Raw genomic sequence first — 15,598 nt, forward strand, 5'->3', positions numbered from 1 at the left:
GAGTAAGATTTATATTTTAAACATGATAGTCTTTTTTGGAGTACTTCGACGCAAAAGTCTTAGTAGGTCTTTCTGCCTGTGCATTTGTCTGTTTGTCCATTGCAACGATGCCTCAAACGGCCAACCCCATCCACAGCGCCCACCAATATTGCTCAAGTTTCAGCGTTCATACTTGTGCGATTGTCAATTAGAAGGAACTATTGCGCATATTTGAGGCACCATAACGACACGTCAATAGTTTGTATGTGTGGCTTTATACTAGAGAAGGCACGCATAAGTAATTCTGACGAACGTAGGATTTATCATGCTGTGCTGACAGTGCAACGCGATGCTCATTTATTATTATATGTGGGGTTTAACGTCCCAAAACCACCAAATGATTATGAGAGACGCCATAGTGGAGGGCTCCGGAAATTTCGACCACCTGGGGTTCTTTAGCGTGCAACCAAATCTGAGCACACGGGCCTCCAACATTTCCGCCTCCACCGGAAATGCAGCCGCCACAGCCGGGATTCGAACCTGCGACCTGCGGGTCAGCAGCCGAGTACCTTAGCCACTAGACCACCGTGGCGGGGCAACGCGATGCTCAAAAAGGGCAAGTGTTTCCAACGTTTTGCTAAGACGACACGGTTATGCCACCTCCACGTCGCTTTGCGTTCTACACCTAATCGCCTCCGAGACTGGCGCGCATCTTTCTCCGTGGGCACGCATGCCTTCCTTTGTTTTCGAAAATAACTGCCAGATAGCACTCGTGTCTAACGTGCCTTGATGCAGTAGTTCACCTTCACTGCACGGATCGACACTCTCTAATGTGGTGCTCCCAAAATACAATTCACCAATTTTCTCGCTCAGAACATCAAATAAATGTTTTGTTCACTCTCTCTATATGCGAGACTATCATTTTTCATCGACATTTGCAGTGAAACATGCAGATACGGGGCCAATTTTTTAAAATCGCGTTCAAAAGTAATGAAAACCGGTGTGTTGCGCCTCTAGCGCTAGAGCCATAAACGACAAATATCAAGACCTAATAACTTTGCTCTGAATATTTAAAGGCATCGTGAAACGTCCTCCAAAAATTTTCAACTACGTGTGTATTCATAATCCTAGCCATCCATTTAATACTAAACTTCGACTCGTTTGATGTCTGGGTTCGCTGAATTACTAAAAAAGCGCAATTTTGGTTTCCCTGCTCACGTTCTTGTCAACAGTGCAGTTGACGTCAGTTTAAGACAGCCAATGAAAAGTCTGTGTCGTCGACAAAATATGGCGACGCAGCGATGTTTTTGCGTTTGAGTTGACCGTGGTTTGTAGCATCACACTGTTTAGATTGGGGTGCCGGCAACACCGTAACATCATGGACACTCGGCATGCGATGGCCGACCTCCCCTAACTACAGCGTCATCTGCTCGAGCGGAGTCGGCTCTTGGGCAACGATGGTGAAGAAGCCTGCACTGTAGAGGCACCCATATCGAGACCGTGTGGAAAAACCTCCGCTAGCGGAAGCCCCGACCACGACCGTGACAGCCCGAATATAGCCCGGACGTGACAGCTCGGATGTAGTAGAAAGCAGAACCGAGCAGGTCACTCATTATAATTGTACAGCTTAGAACTCGGAGCACAAAAACAACTCTGTTGTTTTTTCTTTTTTATCATCCTATAATTATATTACTTTAGACCGAAGTAAAGCTAACGCTCTGTTTTTAACTTTTCTTAAGATGACGTATCACTGACATCACATTTTAGTGCTTATAGCGACCGACGGTCGCGCATAGTCGCTAGCGATCTCCAAAAAACTGTGGTTTCAAACGGGCGTCATTAATTAAAGAAGGGATATTGTGCCGAAATATTTCGGAATTGGTATGTTCTCTCCTTATTAAATCAGGGGAAAATGCTACCGGGAAGTTTAATTTTCGTTTCACAAACCCTTTAAAGCGCTCCGAAATAAGGGCTTCAATTAAGAACTTGTATGTTATTGTCCATTTGTTTCTGTGTGGCTTCCATTTAACAGAGGTACAGCATCCAAAGTAGCGCTACTTTCGTGGCCTCTGTAAAGAAACGGTTGTAGTCGCACAGGCGCTGCCATGCGGCGTTTTCAGTGTACCTCGATTCCCGTCGCGTCAGGCGCAATGGAAGAAGCACTCGAACTTGTGGATGCGATCGCTGTGACACGCGAAATGTCGTCAACCAACTGCTCTGTGGAGAATTACTTCATGCATGGTGCTGGTGGTGGCTATGGTGACGGTTCGTCGGATTCATCGCTACCGCCGTCGTCTGTCGAAGCATGTCTCCTCTGACGCTACTTGGTAGGGGTCCAAATTAGAGTTCAAATGCGAGCCAAAATTCGTTTTTCTAATTTGCTCAAGTTTTCAAGCGATGACTTGTCGAAGCCATCCAACTATGGCTGGCTGCACATGAACTACTATGCGTTAATGGCCGATCACTTGTAAAGGCATCGTTTAGTTTTCGCAGACTTGGCTTAGCTCGACTTATCTAAAGTAGAAAAAAACGACCTGTGCATGACCAAAAGTACTTGCATAAGAAGCCCTGGGAGAACGCTGTAGCTTTTTTAAAATAATTTAGCTTGCTAGGAAGCAGGGGTCGTGGGACTGCAGGCTTAGCAAACACAACATTACATGTTTTGTACTTAGGTCTTCACTTTTCATTACTGCTGGCGTTACACTGGAGTATAATCCCTATCGCGATCACATCCACTGTTTGCAGCATGTCTCCTTAAGACTGCATAATCGCTGCAAATCGACAAATTCTAATTATAAAAGTTCTACGATGTTTTCCTCATTACCATTCCGTGATTACAAGCTCTGATAAGGCTTCCGTTGCACTCAAGAAAACTGGTACTATAAATATCGATGGTATGTCCCTTCAAATAAAGCCGGTCAACCACTACAAAAGGAACGCGGTACTGCACCTATTCCCTTAAAAGGACCCTGAAACACTTTTTCAAGTAACTATGGATTGAATTCACTGGATGAGCTTATCACCTTACGAATTCAATGCAGCAAAAATTCTAAGAATTCGTTTAGTGCGAGTGGAGTTACGAAGATTTGTCACATGCTGCAATTGCTTTCTCCCGTCGCGACGAAAGCACTGGAAGCTTAGCAGGCAGGGATGACAGGGGCAAAGAATATACGTCACCCGCGCCGTGTGACCTTGAACACTTTTTTTCTTTTTTTTTCTTCAAATGTGTGGCTTTTTCAGTGTGATCGTGCACGTACGCGTGGACAAGTTGTGGCCTCCCGTGGCAATCTCTGTAATGATCGAGCATGCCATGTTCAAATCAGCCAATGTTTGATAGATGAGCTTGCTACGAGGGATTCTTGAGAGTCTTCTGTCATTGGTCGAGAGAAGAGAAAGCAATTTTTAGCTGACTGTATAATTCATTGTGAATTCCAGGCCGTGTGCTGCGCTATATTATTTGGCTCACGTGTTGTCGGTAGCCTCTAGCCGATTGGCAGCATTTTCTGACCATGCTCAAAAAGTGTTGCAGGGCCCCTGTATGGCCACGTAGTGGGTGCATAGCAAGTTCGAATAGATTTGCACTAAGTGCTTGAAGTATGCACTAGAAGCAAGATATCACTATTGAGTTCAACTCTTACCGGTGAAGTCTAGGGATCCTTCTATTTTTTAGCGTTGCGGCTTTCATTGTTATAAATTTTTTCGGCACTTTCTAAACTTGACTTTTTCTCTTCATAAAAAGACGAAGGCCTTTTGAATGGTAATGAATAAACAAAAAATGGGGTCAAGAATTGTTTATACAGTGGTAGTGTTCTGTGTGCAGCAGTTTGAACGCTAATGAGTGCAGCAACTATACTCAAAAGATCTATACTGCTAAAATCGTTAAACATGGGTGGCTTGAAGGGAACCCAATTTTTCTTTCTTGTTCCACTATGCAGGTTTAACAAGAAAAAATACAGTGAGGCCATGGCCTGGCAGCAGCAAGGGGTCTCAAAGAAGGCCTTGAAGCACATGAAGCGGCTGAAAAAGAGAAGGAAATAAAACCTTTTGTAAGAGCTGTTTACATTATCTGAAAGTTGTGCTTGAGATTGTGCCATGGGTCCTGGATGTTGTCCCATTTATAGTCTGGCTAAGAAGGCTCCAAGTTTTAGCCAGATAGTATTGCAATACTATAACTTGAACCCTTTACGCAACAGTGGGACATACGTCCCACTTTTATGTCTGCAGGGGTGAGACAGCTGCGCATAATGCGCATTTTTTATAAGTTTCCGTTTCTTGTACCAAGCTGTTCCAAAAGCATAAAAATTGTAGAAATTGCGCGGAATCGCTTTGAAACAGCCCCAAAAACAAAAGTTTTGATGCGAACCTGCGCTTCAGTAGGGAAAAAAAGCCGAGTTTACTACATGACTTTCCGAGCAACACCAGGAATAACTAGAAAATAAGACACGCCCAAGTGTGTTTTTTACTTTGCAATTTTTCGGTGACGAAGGCTCCCATGGTGCCGCTATAATCTTCTTTGGACTATTGTAAATATGCGTGACACAGCAAAAATGTGCTGCCGTGCATCGAGCGTACTGTTTCGGCTAGCGAGGCTGTGTGTTAGACACCACTGTCAATCAGGGAAAACCACGGAGTTAGCCACTCTAAATGAGTGGCATGTATAGGGATTGTCTATCAGGATCTTCGATGTGCGTAGCACGTGTCTCCGGTTGCCGTGGTTTTCATGTCGACGCTGCTGCGTGCGGTCACATACGCGCGAGTTTTGCCGCGAGCGAGCGGCTTGTTGCATGCATGGAGTCATCCTTTTGCATGCGACGAGTCTCCTGGATGTTCTGGCGCGTGGGTTCTCGAACTGGGTTCCGTGAGGGACAGAACTCGTGCAACCTGCTCCCAGTTTCCCCAATTAGTAATTAAATTAGTTAGATATGCGAGTTTTCATTCTTTTTTGCATTTAAAAAAGCCATGGCACGCCAAATCTGCACATTGGTGTCTGCAGGTAGCGAGAAACCCACTTGGTAGCAGCACTAACACTTTCCTGACCAGGCCTATCCCCATCGATAGTATGTTTCAGTATTTACAACTTACGCTACTCAACATGTGAAAAGAGAAGTATTTTACCATTTTTGCTTTCGTTTTTCTGATTTTCACCTCGTGGGGGTTTTAAAGCGTCTGTCTTTATGCACGGGTGAGCGTGTGTAGCTTCAATGATGGCGTCGGTGTCGCATGTGACTGCTTCACAAAAACGTCGAAATGCAGCATGTCGCATTTCACGCTGGTTGCCGTGAGGCCGCGCTGATGGACGCTGGTCGCGCCTGGCATCAGACTTAAGAGTGCTTGCATCTTGCTAATGTAGCATCGCTATGCATAGCATGCGCGTGCGTAAACGCTGCATTACAGTATATTGGGCCTTTCATGATGCGCTCGCGGCCGTTTTGCTAGCTCCACATATACCAAATTTGGTGTTACGTGACGTCAATGGATGACGAAGTATATGACTGGTGCAAACATAGTAATTTTGACACGCGTGTCATGTAAGAACATGATAACATACCACGCTCATAGCGTGCTCACGACGATTTCGCTAGCTTCGCGTATACTAAATTTAGTACTACGTAACGTGAATAAGCAACGAAGGTAAACAACTTATTCAAAAATGATAATCATGACACAGAAGTCATGTACAGTATCATTTACCTCCACCTCATAATGTTGGGCTGATTTTAGACTGACATATCAACATTTCTAATTCGTGCTTCGCATGTCATCGATTCCCACTGTACGTGGGATCTGCCAATTTTTTTCAGTCTTGCCAAGTTAAGGAGGTGAGCATGAGAGCACCCAGATGCCGGCCTATAGATAGATATAAATGCTCAAGGTGCCTTTGGTTCTATAAAGAAATGCTTTGCTTTTAAAAAGCTTCTTAAAAGAAAAAAAGTTAGCTGCTCAAGCATGTTGACCTACTCAAGGTAGGCAAAAAGCAATGAAACATCAGAGCGACTGGAAGATGCATTGAGTGTGTGTTACTAAAAGCACTGGTTTTGTGTATAAATAAAAATCTGTTTGTAGTACACTGTTTTGCTCATTGTCATTAATATTTACTGTTTGAAGTGATGAAATATGCACTATATGAAAAAAATTACCCAGTTACGAGTGCAAGTATGTTTTAATTTTTTGACACTTGCTATTTTCATTACTGTTCCCCACGTAGCTTCCAGCATCTTTCTGCTCTATTTCTCCCAACCTGCACATAAAATCTTCAACAGGGTTACGGATATCACTAGTGCACAATTCTTGGTTCCACCGGGCACCCCGTGCTGAACCACTTTCATCTAGGCCTTCTTGCTCCAAGTCAACAAAATTAAAGCGTATGGTATGGAGCATCACGGGCAATAAAAAACTTGTTCAGCCACAATACGGTGTGGAGCTTAAGGTAAACGAGCTGGCAGAATGTTTCCTTTAGGCTGTCAGAACTGTTTTCTAGTAGGACGATTACTGCTGAAAAGCACTTGCCGAAACCTTTGTGGGTGTTGGGAGTAAGGTACATAAAATAATAGGCTGCATCTCTAGAAGCTAATGGCTAAGCATTGTTTACACATAGTTTAGGAAGTTTTATGAAAGTGATGGTATTTTGAATGCTACAGGATAAAGAATGTTGCTTAATCTTCTAATGTTGAAGAATTGCCTTTATGGGCACAGATCGCTTAAATTTTGAAGCTTATGGTAGAAGCAGTTGCAGTTGGCAGAAGTGACCGTTTCTGGGAATTAACGTTAAAGGAGTCGCATGCTTAGACACCTCGGGTAGAAAAATGACAAGTTCCAGCTAAAGCATACATGCAGTGATGCATCTTTAGGACAAAGCTCTCTGGTGCACAACTTGTTTTTAAGAAGAAGTACTTGCTTACCTACCATCCTTAATTCACTCGACAGTTGTTGTACGCTGGAAGTAAAGAACACAGCAGATGGACTCATGGCGAGGGGAATGTCGGCCATACTGAGGAGGATCCTTTGAATGGAACTCTTCGAGCGGCTTTTTTTGTTTAATTAGCTTCACACCAGCGTATATTTTAAAGAAGTTGATTCCCAGGGAAGAACAGAACACTGGCCTGAATTATGGAGCTGGGCATTTATTTTTAAAGAAAACGTGCACGGCAAAAGAGCACAAGCACGTTGAGCAAACATAGTTTAACCTCACCACATAAATGCGAGTTTCAGCAGATTTCGTGGGCACTCGCATGTGGGTGCTTGTTGACGAGCACGCATGCGATACAAGTTCTCAGACACACGGAAGTTTGTCTCCAGAAGTAGACAACACAGTACTTTTTCTTCTTGATTTTCTTGCAATACTTCCTATTTGTGACGTGCAGTACCTTGTCGTTCCTCGACGGAGGCCAAACACATTAAGACATTTCGACAGGCAGGCGAATCATCAGACCGAATGCTCGGTGGTATAGTATACCATAGCAGCATCACAGTGAAACTACAGGCTGAACTTGCAACTCTTTCTGAACTGTTACTACAAGAAACAAAGGTTCACGGAGTGCCGTGTTTAATATGTTAGCTCCCACGAAGTGACAGCGACATAGAGGCGGCAAACATGCCGCACGTAAAAAAAGCGTAGCAATGCATGAAGTAGTTTCATTCCTCCATTCTTGGCCGGCGTGTTTTGCAGGAGCAACCTAAAAACGAGAGTACGGCACGGTGGCCGTTGCTAGGGGAAAGTCATGGTGCGTCCCTGCTACAGTGTAGCCAATAGCGTGCCACTGTGGTTGCCATGCATTAAGCGTTCTGCAGATTACACATGCGCAATCGGGCACGCGCAGCGGTGTTTCTCCGGCAGTTCATTTGGCACGCGCCCCATTGAAAAAATGCAATTGAGAAGCGCCACCACGCGCCACAACGCGGCGCTCTTCTCCCACTTCCCCGCAGACAACGCCAACGGGGCCTCCCCGTAGACATGTTTGAAGAAATGCACATTGGACGTCGTTCACGTGGTGACTGGAATAACGGAACTCTAATATCTATTCTTAATCAGGCTTGACACAGTGAGTGTTGTTCTCTGTAGCATGCTATGATTGAGACAGAGCCAACCAGCGTGAGGCGACTGCGTGTGGCGCGGCTTGTTCACAAATTTCGCCTTCATGACACATCTATTAAGCTGACTGACTACGTGATCTGCCCCGCTTTCCATTCTTTGTTTTAGCGATAGTTTCTTCCACTGCCACCTGAAACGGTGCGCGTCAATTAAGGCGTCCTTTTTCTCTTAAAAGGAATGCATTGCGTCGTTGTCGACCCTGCATATATAGCTATGTTACGTAGTCTTGCTCTGTCCTCACAGCATCACATTGCTGGAAAACTAAACCGCAGTGCTGGTAATGCTACAGTCAATTTCACCTACACGATGATCGGCAAAATTTTGTTGTGGGCACGACACTTCAGCATTTCTAAATTCCCATGGTACGACAGTATTGCGAATGCGACATTCTTATCTAAGCGCACATCGCATGTAGGCGAATATGAACGTGAAAATGAAGGGCGATGCTAGTCGCCTGCAAATTATAGGGTGCCATGGATTGGTCACCCCATCATCAAAGCACTTTCTTTCGCTTCGGTGAATCGTGTCATTTTACAGTGCAATATCGTTAAAGAGCTTGTTTTGCAGAAATTATGTCATCAGCATCTGTATGTGAGTGGAAAAGCTGCGTTGGCCATGAGCAAAAATTTGAAGTAGATGCAATGAAGATGGTGCTTGCACTTTGGCCTTCCTTAGGGTAAAGTGTAGGTCTCCGCCGAAAAGTGAAGGCTTCGTGCTAGCGATTGGGGAGGAGATTGTGTGTGTGTTCTTCCGTGCATGAGTGTTTATGTCTGTGCACTAGTGTGTGTGCATTCACTTTTGTGTGGGGTCCAGTTTACGCGCGCCGTGTGTGTGTGTGCTCTTCGGTGTGTATATGTGGGATTGTGTGTGTATGTACGCGCACGCTCATCAGTCTGTGTGTGGGCACTTGTGTGTTGGCAAGTGCACGCACTTGCGCATGTTCTCTTTTGTGCATGCGAATGTGTGTCTGTGTGCGCTCTTTTGTGAGTGACTGTGTGCAAATCTGTGTGTATGTGAGCGCGCTCGTCTTTTGTGAGCATGTGTTCATTTGCAAATGTTTTTGTGCGTGTTTCCACACGTGGAAAAAAACGACTTCTACGTGTACCTCAAACGCTAAGCGTTGTCTGTGTGCATGTAAATTAACACTGGTTGCGCTCGGCCGTCACTTTCCGCAGTTACGAGACGCGTGCCAAACCAGACTGTTTCGGGTAGGAGCACATTTGCAGAAAGCTCCGCTCCCGTAGCTTTCCCTTCATATCCGAAAAAAGTTGTCTGCGAGTAAGGAATGTAAGATTACGCATTGAAGGCCTCATTACCCTAATGTATTTAACCAACATCCACGATGCAGCTCAGCTATTCTTCGAATTGTTTCCCTCTTCTGGAAGCGGTCAACAAAAAAGTTAAATAAATCAATCAGGTGACTTCGGTCTCCTGTGAACTTTCTATATCATGTGCTGTACAGGAGGGCACCTAAATTTTTTTTTAAACTGGCTCACAGATGTGTTTGCTTCGGTCACTATCATCGCGACAGCTGCTGGCGCATGAAGAAAAAAAAGAATGTAGTGTCAACCACCATAAATTCTTCTATATGTTTTATTTGAGGTGGTTGGGGGCGAGGAAAGATAAGGTGTACAGCTAACCAGCAGTCTGCGGTTTCTATAGAGCGACATCTTCAAGCACCCCAAACCATCCCGCATAGATATGAAATGAAAGGATGGATGAATAGATGGATTGATGTGGCTGTATCCTTTAGATCGGGCGGCGGCTCACGCCACCTAGCCGTAATACTTAGTGAACATACAACTAGATTTATCTTTTTTGTTCTTTAAATAGAGAAGCATAGAACTGGTACTTTGCAGTGAATTCTTTAATTTTCACTCGTGCCTTTACTTTAGTCACCAATCAGATAACCTTTTTCTAGTTAATTCTACCCACTTAAAGTCGATTTTGCCCTCCTTGTCTCTAAACCCAAGTACTTTAAAAACTCTGCGCCATCATCCTGAACTATAAGGTCACCAGCGGTTTGGTAGCGTAGGTTTCTCAGCTCGCAACTGCTTCTGGGCAGAGCTGATGGACGAGCAGACGAAACGACGGTGAGTTAAGGAAAGGTTTATGTACAGCATAGAAATAGAGGTGTTACAAATTCGGCAATGGGGCCGACAGCTTGGGGACTCGAAGAGCCGAGATCTCTTCTCTCGCACGCATCCATCGGCTTCTCCATCTGTTACGAAGCGCACCGCCGACGAGGTTACGAAAGACGCCACAAAAGTCGCCGCTGCCAAGGACACCGGGCGCGCCGACTGCGAAAGGGGCTTGAAGCAACGAGAGGCTTCTCTGACACATAGGTCTACTGCTGGCGATGAGCCGCAGGGCTGTTTTTATAGGCACCGGGTGGAACTTTTGAGTTACCAAACGTCCAACCAGAAGCGCCGCTGGCCGTATTGTCAGAATCCTCCAATATGGCTCGCCGCTGGGCCGCGTATTGCTCATCAAATCCGGAGCCGCTGCCTGTGGTTGCAGCCAAGGACGAGTGACGTTCCCACGCATTGCGTGAGACTCGCCAGACTGGAGGGCGCCGATTGCTTCAACGGGCTCATGGGCTGAGGGTGCTCGTTGTGCGTTGTGTGACAGACCGGCGCCGCCGCTTGATGACGTCGTTGAGTTGATCATGTCAGGCGGGCTCGATTGCTAGCCTTGACACAGATTGCCATTGCAGAGGCATTGACGTTCGATGTGGCGTAACAATTTGCAACTGCTGCAGCGAGACAGCAGTTCTGAAAATATACAGTCAAACACGGGCATATCGAACTCACCAAAAAATGTTTATAAGTTCGATATGTGGCATAATTCGATATAGGCCCGGTATAGGTTTTGACACAAAGGCACATAATAAACTAGAAGAAAAGTACTTTATTAATATGGTGGCTTACTTGCGTGCCCTACTGTGGAACAAAACAGTCCCGGATTTTTTTCTGTGTCAACGACTTCACTGCCTGCGACAGCACGCACGCCTCCACGTTGTCCAACGAGTCGGAGTTGCTGAGGCCGCAACCTTCCACATTCAAGCAATAGCGCCGGACCAATGCAAATGCGCTAATCACTTTGGAGGATGTAGGCAATGGGCTGTCATCGATTTCCAAATTGCTGTCGCTTTGGCTCGTGGTCGGCGTGACGTCTGCAATGTAATCCTCATCCTGTAATTGGGCCATAATGGGGACATCATCGTCTGCACTGACGAACTTGTCGAATGTCGATCTGTCGATAGCTCCCAGGAACTCTGCCAGCTCGTTCCAAACTTCAGCGGAAACACCTGCGGTGTCTTCAGTGCTGTCAGAATTTGGGGTGTCATCACCAGGCATGCGGAAGCCGGCATGCCTAAAGCAGTTCTGGATCGTCTTCTTCTTGACATTTGCCCACGATCTACTCAACATAGAAATAGCTCCGAGCAAGTCGATCTTAAGCTCCCTGCCGACACAAAGGTTCTGCAGCAGCCTCTCCACCAGGCGCTTCCGATAGCCGGCTTTCATTGCGCGTATAACACCTTAATCCAGTGGTTGCAGTAGAGACGTAGTGTTCGGAGGCAAAAAAAGCAGCTCGATATTGCTGAAGGTCGTACTGCAGTGGTGCGATGAACAATTTTCCACGAGCAGGCACACCTTGCGATTTTTGCCTACCAAATCATCATTCCACGACGATAGCCATCTGATGATAAGCTCCTCGGTCATCCATGCTTTTGAGTTTGCTCGGTAGCTAACTGAAAGCGACAGCGCATTTCGAAAACACCGCGGTGCCATGCTTTTCCCGATAACCAGAGGTCGAAGCTTTTTCGATCCGTCTAAATTAACTGCCAACAGCACGGACACACGAGCTTTGTTTGCCTTCCCGCCGCTTGTCTTGTCGCCACGACACGCAAGCGTCTTGTTTGGCAACATTTGCCAAAATAGAGCGGTTTCATTTGCATTGAAGATATTTTGGGTTCTATATCTTCCTGCGATATCTCGCCAGTTTTCCTCGAGCCATTTTTCTACGCTGTCCAGGTTCGCCGCTCTGCTTTCACCTGTAACAGCTTTGCCAACGATGTCATGCCGTTCTTCGAACCGCTGAAGCTAGCCTGAACCGCCTTGGAAATCATTCCTGCCAAGCAGAAAAGCAAGGTCCTTGGCTTTCTGCTCGATCATAGGGCCGGCCACCGGGATGTTTCACGACCGAACGTCCACAAACCACTTGTAAACGACCGCTTCAACATCTTCGTACACAGCAGCGCGCACACATCGGGCGCCACAGGCACCTGGCCTTTTGTCCGACTTGGCCCTGATGTCTGCCTTGTTCTTCAGGATAGTACTCAAGGTGCTTCTTGGAATTTTGTACGTGGCGGCGACGTCGGACTTCTTTTCACCGCGCTCAACCCGATTGATGATTTCGAGTTTCACGGCGAACGGCAAATTTTTTCTCTTTGCGCAAGCCATGATGACAACGCGCCAATACAGTTCACAGAGCACCAACAGGCAACATCGTAGACCACGCTGAATCTGCACACAAGCATAAAGAAAGAAAAAATGACGCTCACTTCTACCGCCTCCGCGCCTCGGAAAAAGCATGACGGCCTCTGATTGGCTGTAAGCGCTGCGAGCGGGCCAGGATCATTTCTTGGAGGGGTGTGTTTGCCCACGCACAACCAGGTCTAACCAACTTTTTCTAGGGTGGCGCCAGCAGTTTTTCCCGCCGCTGCGAGGGAAAGCCAACTTGCTGGGGCACTTTTGAGGCACATGGAGTTTGATATATCAGTTGTCGTTGCTATTTTCGTTCGATAATACAGTAACTTTTGCTATATATTCTCAATGTAAACTTACCGTGTTTAGGAATTGTTTGATATACGGGATAATTTGATATAAACGGGTTCGATATAGTCGGGCTCGACTGTAGCTTTGTCAGCCGTAGAGTACAGCATCTTGTTACTTAGCCTGTCGCGTTTACAGTCATCAAAGGCAATGGTACGCCAGCCATGCGCCAGCGAAAGCAGTCGGCCGTCACAGGAGCAGCCATCTACACATTCTGTGAGCTAGTTGAGCTAGAGAGACTAGGTCATTCTAGTTGAGCTACGAAATGCACATAAAGAATAAGTAAACTTCTGAAGGTACGCACGAGATTACCACGGAAATCTGAGTGATGCCCCGTTGACTTGGTTATTAGCCTAACCAAAGAACACACCGGCACAAGTTCTAATAGCATATTGCCAAGATACGTCCCCAAATTCGTTGGCCCATGTTACTAGACTGCCTGCATGTGCCCGCTGTTTCTTAAACCAAAAGAAAAAGAAGGGCACTTAACCACACACCAAAAACCAAAGCTTTATTAAAGTAAACTACAAATTTTTTGTAACAAATAAAATAAAACTACTGAAAATAATCATTTATTTTTTTGTTTTCCCTTTTTGTCCCCCGTACCTAGTTGCACTTCAATCGTCACGTGGTTGTTGATATCTGTCGCAATGGGTTCCAGACCACTTTTCGTTCCGAGTTTCGCGACTTATTTAGATTGACCTTGCAATCGTCACAGTGGACACATTCGTAGAGATAATGACTGACCAAAGACCGTTCCAAACAATAATCTTTATGCACTTGAAGTGAATTCACAAAGCAAAATTAAAATTTGCAAAGCTCCACATCTACACAAACATCACATCCGCAGCGCCCACCAATATTGCTCTGAATTCTGTGTTCATACATGTATGACTGTCGAATAAAAGAAAAATATTGTGCATATCTGAGGCACAATATCAACACGCCAATTCTATGCAGTGTGTTTCTTTATACTAGAGAAGGCACATGAGTAATTCTAAGGACCGTAGCGTTTATCATGCTGCGCTGACAATGCAACGATGTGCACGAGAAGACAAATGTTTCCTACGCTTTGCTAAGATGCTACGGTGATGGCACCTACCCGTCGCCTTGCATTCTACAAATTACGGCCTCTGAGATGGGCGCACATGCCGCGCGCTTGCCATATCAGAGGTCATACTTTCGTTTTCCAAGGTAATTGTCAGATGACGACAATGTCTCACATTGTAGAGTGTCTCGATGCACTCGTTCACCTCCGCTTCGCGCATCAAGGCACTGCCTCCAGAACCAATTCACCGATCTTCTCGCACAGAACATCCCCCGCCGCGGTGGTCTAGTGACTAAGGTACTCGGCTGCTGAACCGCAGGGCGCGGGTTCGAATCCCGGCTGCGGCGGCTGCATTTCCGATGGAGGCGGAAATGTTGTAGGCCCGTGTGCTCAGATTTAAGTGCACGTTAAAGAACCCCAGGTGGTCTAAATTTCTGGAGCCCTCCACTACGGCGTCTCTCATAATCATAGAGTGGTTTTGGGACAATAAACCCCACATATCAATCAATCATCAATCAATCGCACAGAACATCAAATAAATGTTTTGTTTACTCTCTCCAGATGCAATCTTTCGACCACATTTTCAGAGAAACATGTAGATACGGGGCCCATTTTTATGAGGGGACAGCTACAGAAGCACGCAGTAAATTCACTTCAGTAGCGCTAAATCAATGTGTGGTAGGTGGAACACAAGCAAAACACGTACAAATAAAATAACCACATCAAAAAGCGTCAGTCAAGATGAAGGCGCAGACTGTCACTAGTGCTGAGAACGCATTCCAATGGGCAGATTGCGTTTCTTTTACCCTTGTGCTAATGCATCGTGCATTTATACGGTGATGTAGAGTATAGATATTAATAGTGTGGTGCCATTAGTGCTTTTTTATCGCTGACAATCGGCTCAAACCTATGAAAACGGAGCGTTTCTGTATGAATTTGCAGACGTTCCGCCAACCGCATAACTACACTAACGCTGCGACTTTCTTACCACCATATAGGTTGATCTCACGGCCAATATATTACAGCAGCAAGTTGCGGTTACCTATAACGGAAAGACAAATAGTCTAAAGTTACACACATATACCGATATGATTGTGCAACGGCTATACTACCTGCGTTATCAAACATTAGACAAAAACTTTTGATGCTGACTAGCGACACATACGAAGCTTCTAATTAACATTATGAACTCTATTTTTCCAACCACATAGAGAAACACACCTGAAGAGTGCACACTCCTGTAAGGTCCTGCGGCCGAGATACTGCGCTGCTTTCAGCGCCATGAGTGGTTGGTCGGACCCAATAATGTCTTCAGCGCGAATCAAACAAATATCTTTCGGATACTTGGATTTTAACCCGAACCCTCATGCTCCGAAATCCACTGTGTTTACCACCAGGCTACACATTCATGCCACCCACATAGCGGCGCGAGGACTAGTAAACCGCGTAGCTATCGGGGCGCACGGCACTGGTTTTTTGAAGAACCATGACACACTCATCTCGTATAACAAACTAACAAAATATTTTTACCTGGCGCGGAGACAATACCCTCCACCACACACATAACTAAGCTGGCCTATCAGGCTCTGACACTCAAGCTTTTTCAGGTCAGGGCGTACCCAAACCCGCCGCTATCGAAAAAGA

The 15,598-nt window shown here is 45.7% G+C and overlaps 1 protein-coding gene across 2 annotated transcripts in view; it reads left to right on the top strand.

The window, feature by feature from the left end:
* The window catches only part of LOC142776400 (deoxynucleotidyltransferase terminal-interacting protein 2-like), a 68,269-nt gene extending 64,230 nt beyond the window's left edge, over positions 1-4,039 (top strand). For both annotated transcript variants that reach the window (XM_075880017.1, XM_075880018.1), the window contains one exon: positions 3,915-4,039. In XM_075880017.1, the coding sequence (XP_075736132.1) occupies positions 3,915-4,017 (103 nt within the window). In that variant the 3' untranslated portion in view covers positions 4,018-4,039. The remainder of the gene's footprint in view (positions 1-3,914) is intronic.
* Positions 4,040-15,598: the final 11,559 nt, after the last annotated feature.

Source organism: Rhipicephalus microplus, chromosome X, assembly GCF_043290135.1.
Source record: "Rhipicephalus microplus isolate Deutch F79 chromosome X, USDA_Rmic, whole genome shotgun sequence".
In the NCBI taxonomy this organism is placed as follows: Eukaryota; Metazoa; Arthropoda; class Arachnida; order Ixodida; family Ixodidae; genus Rhipicephalus; species Rhipicephalus microplus.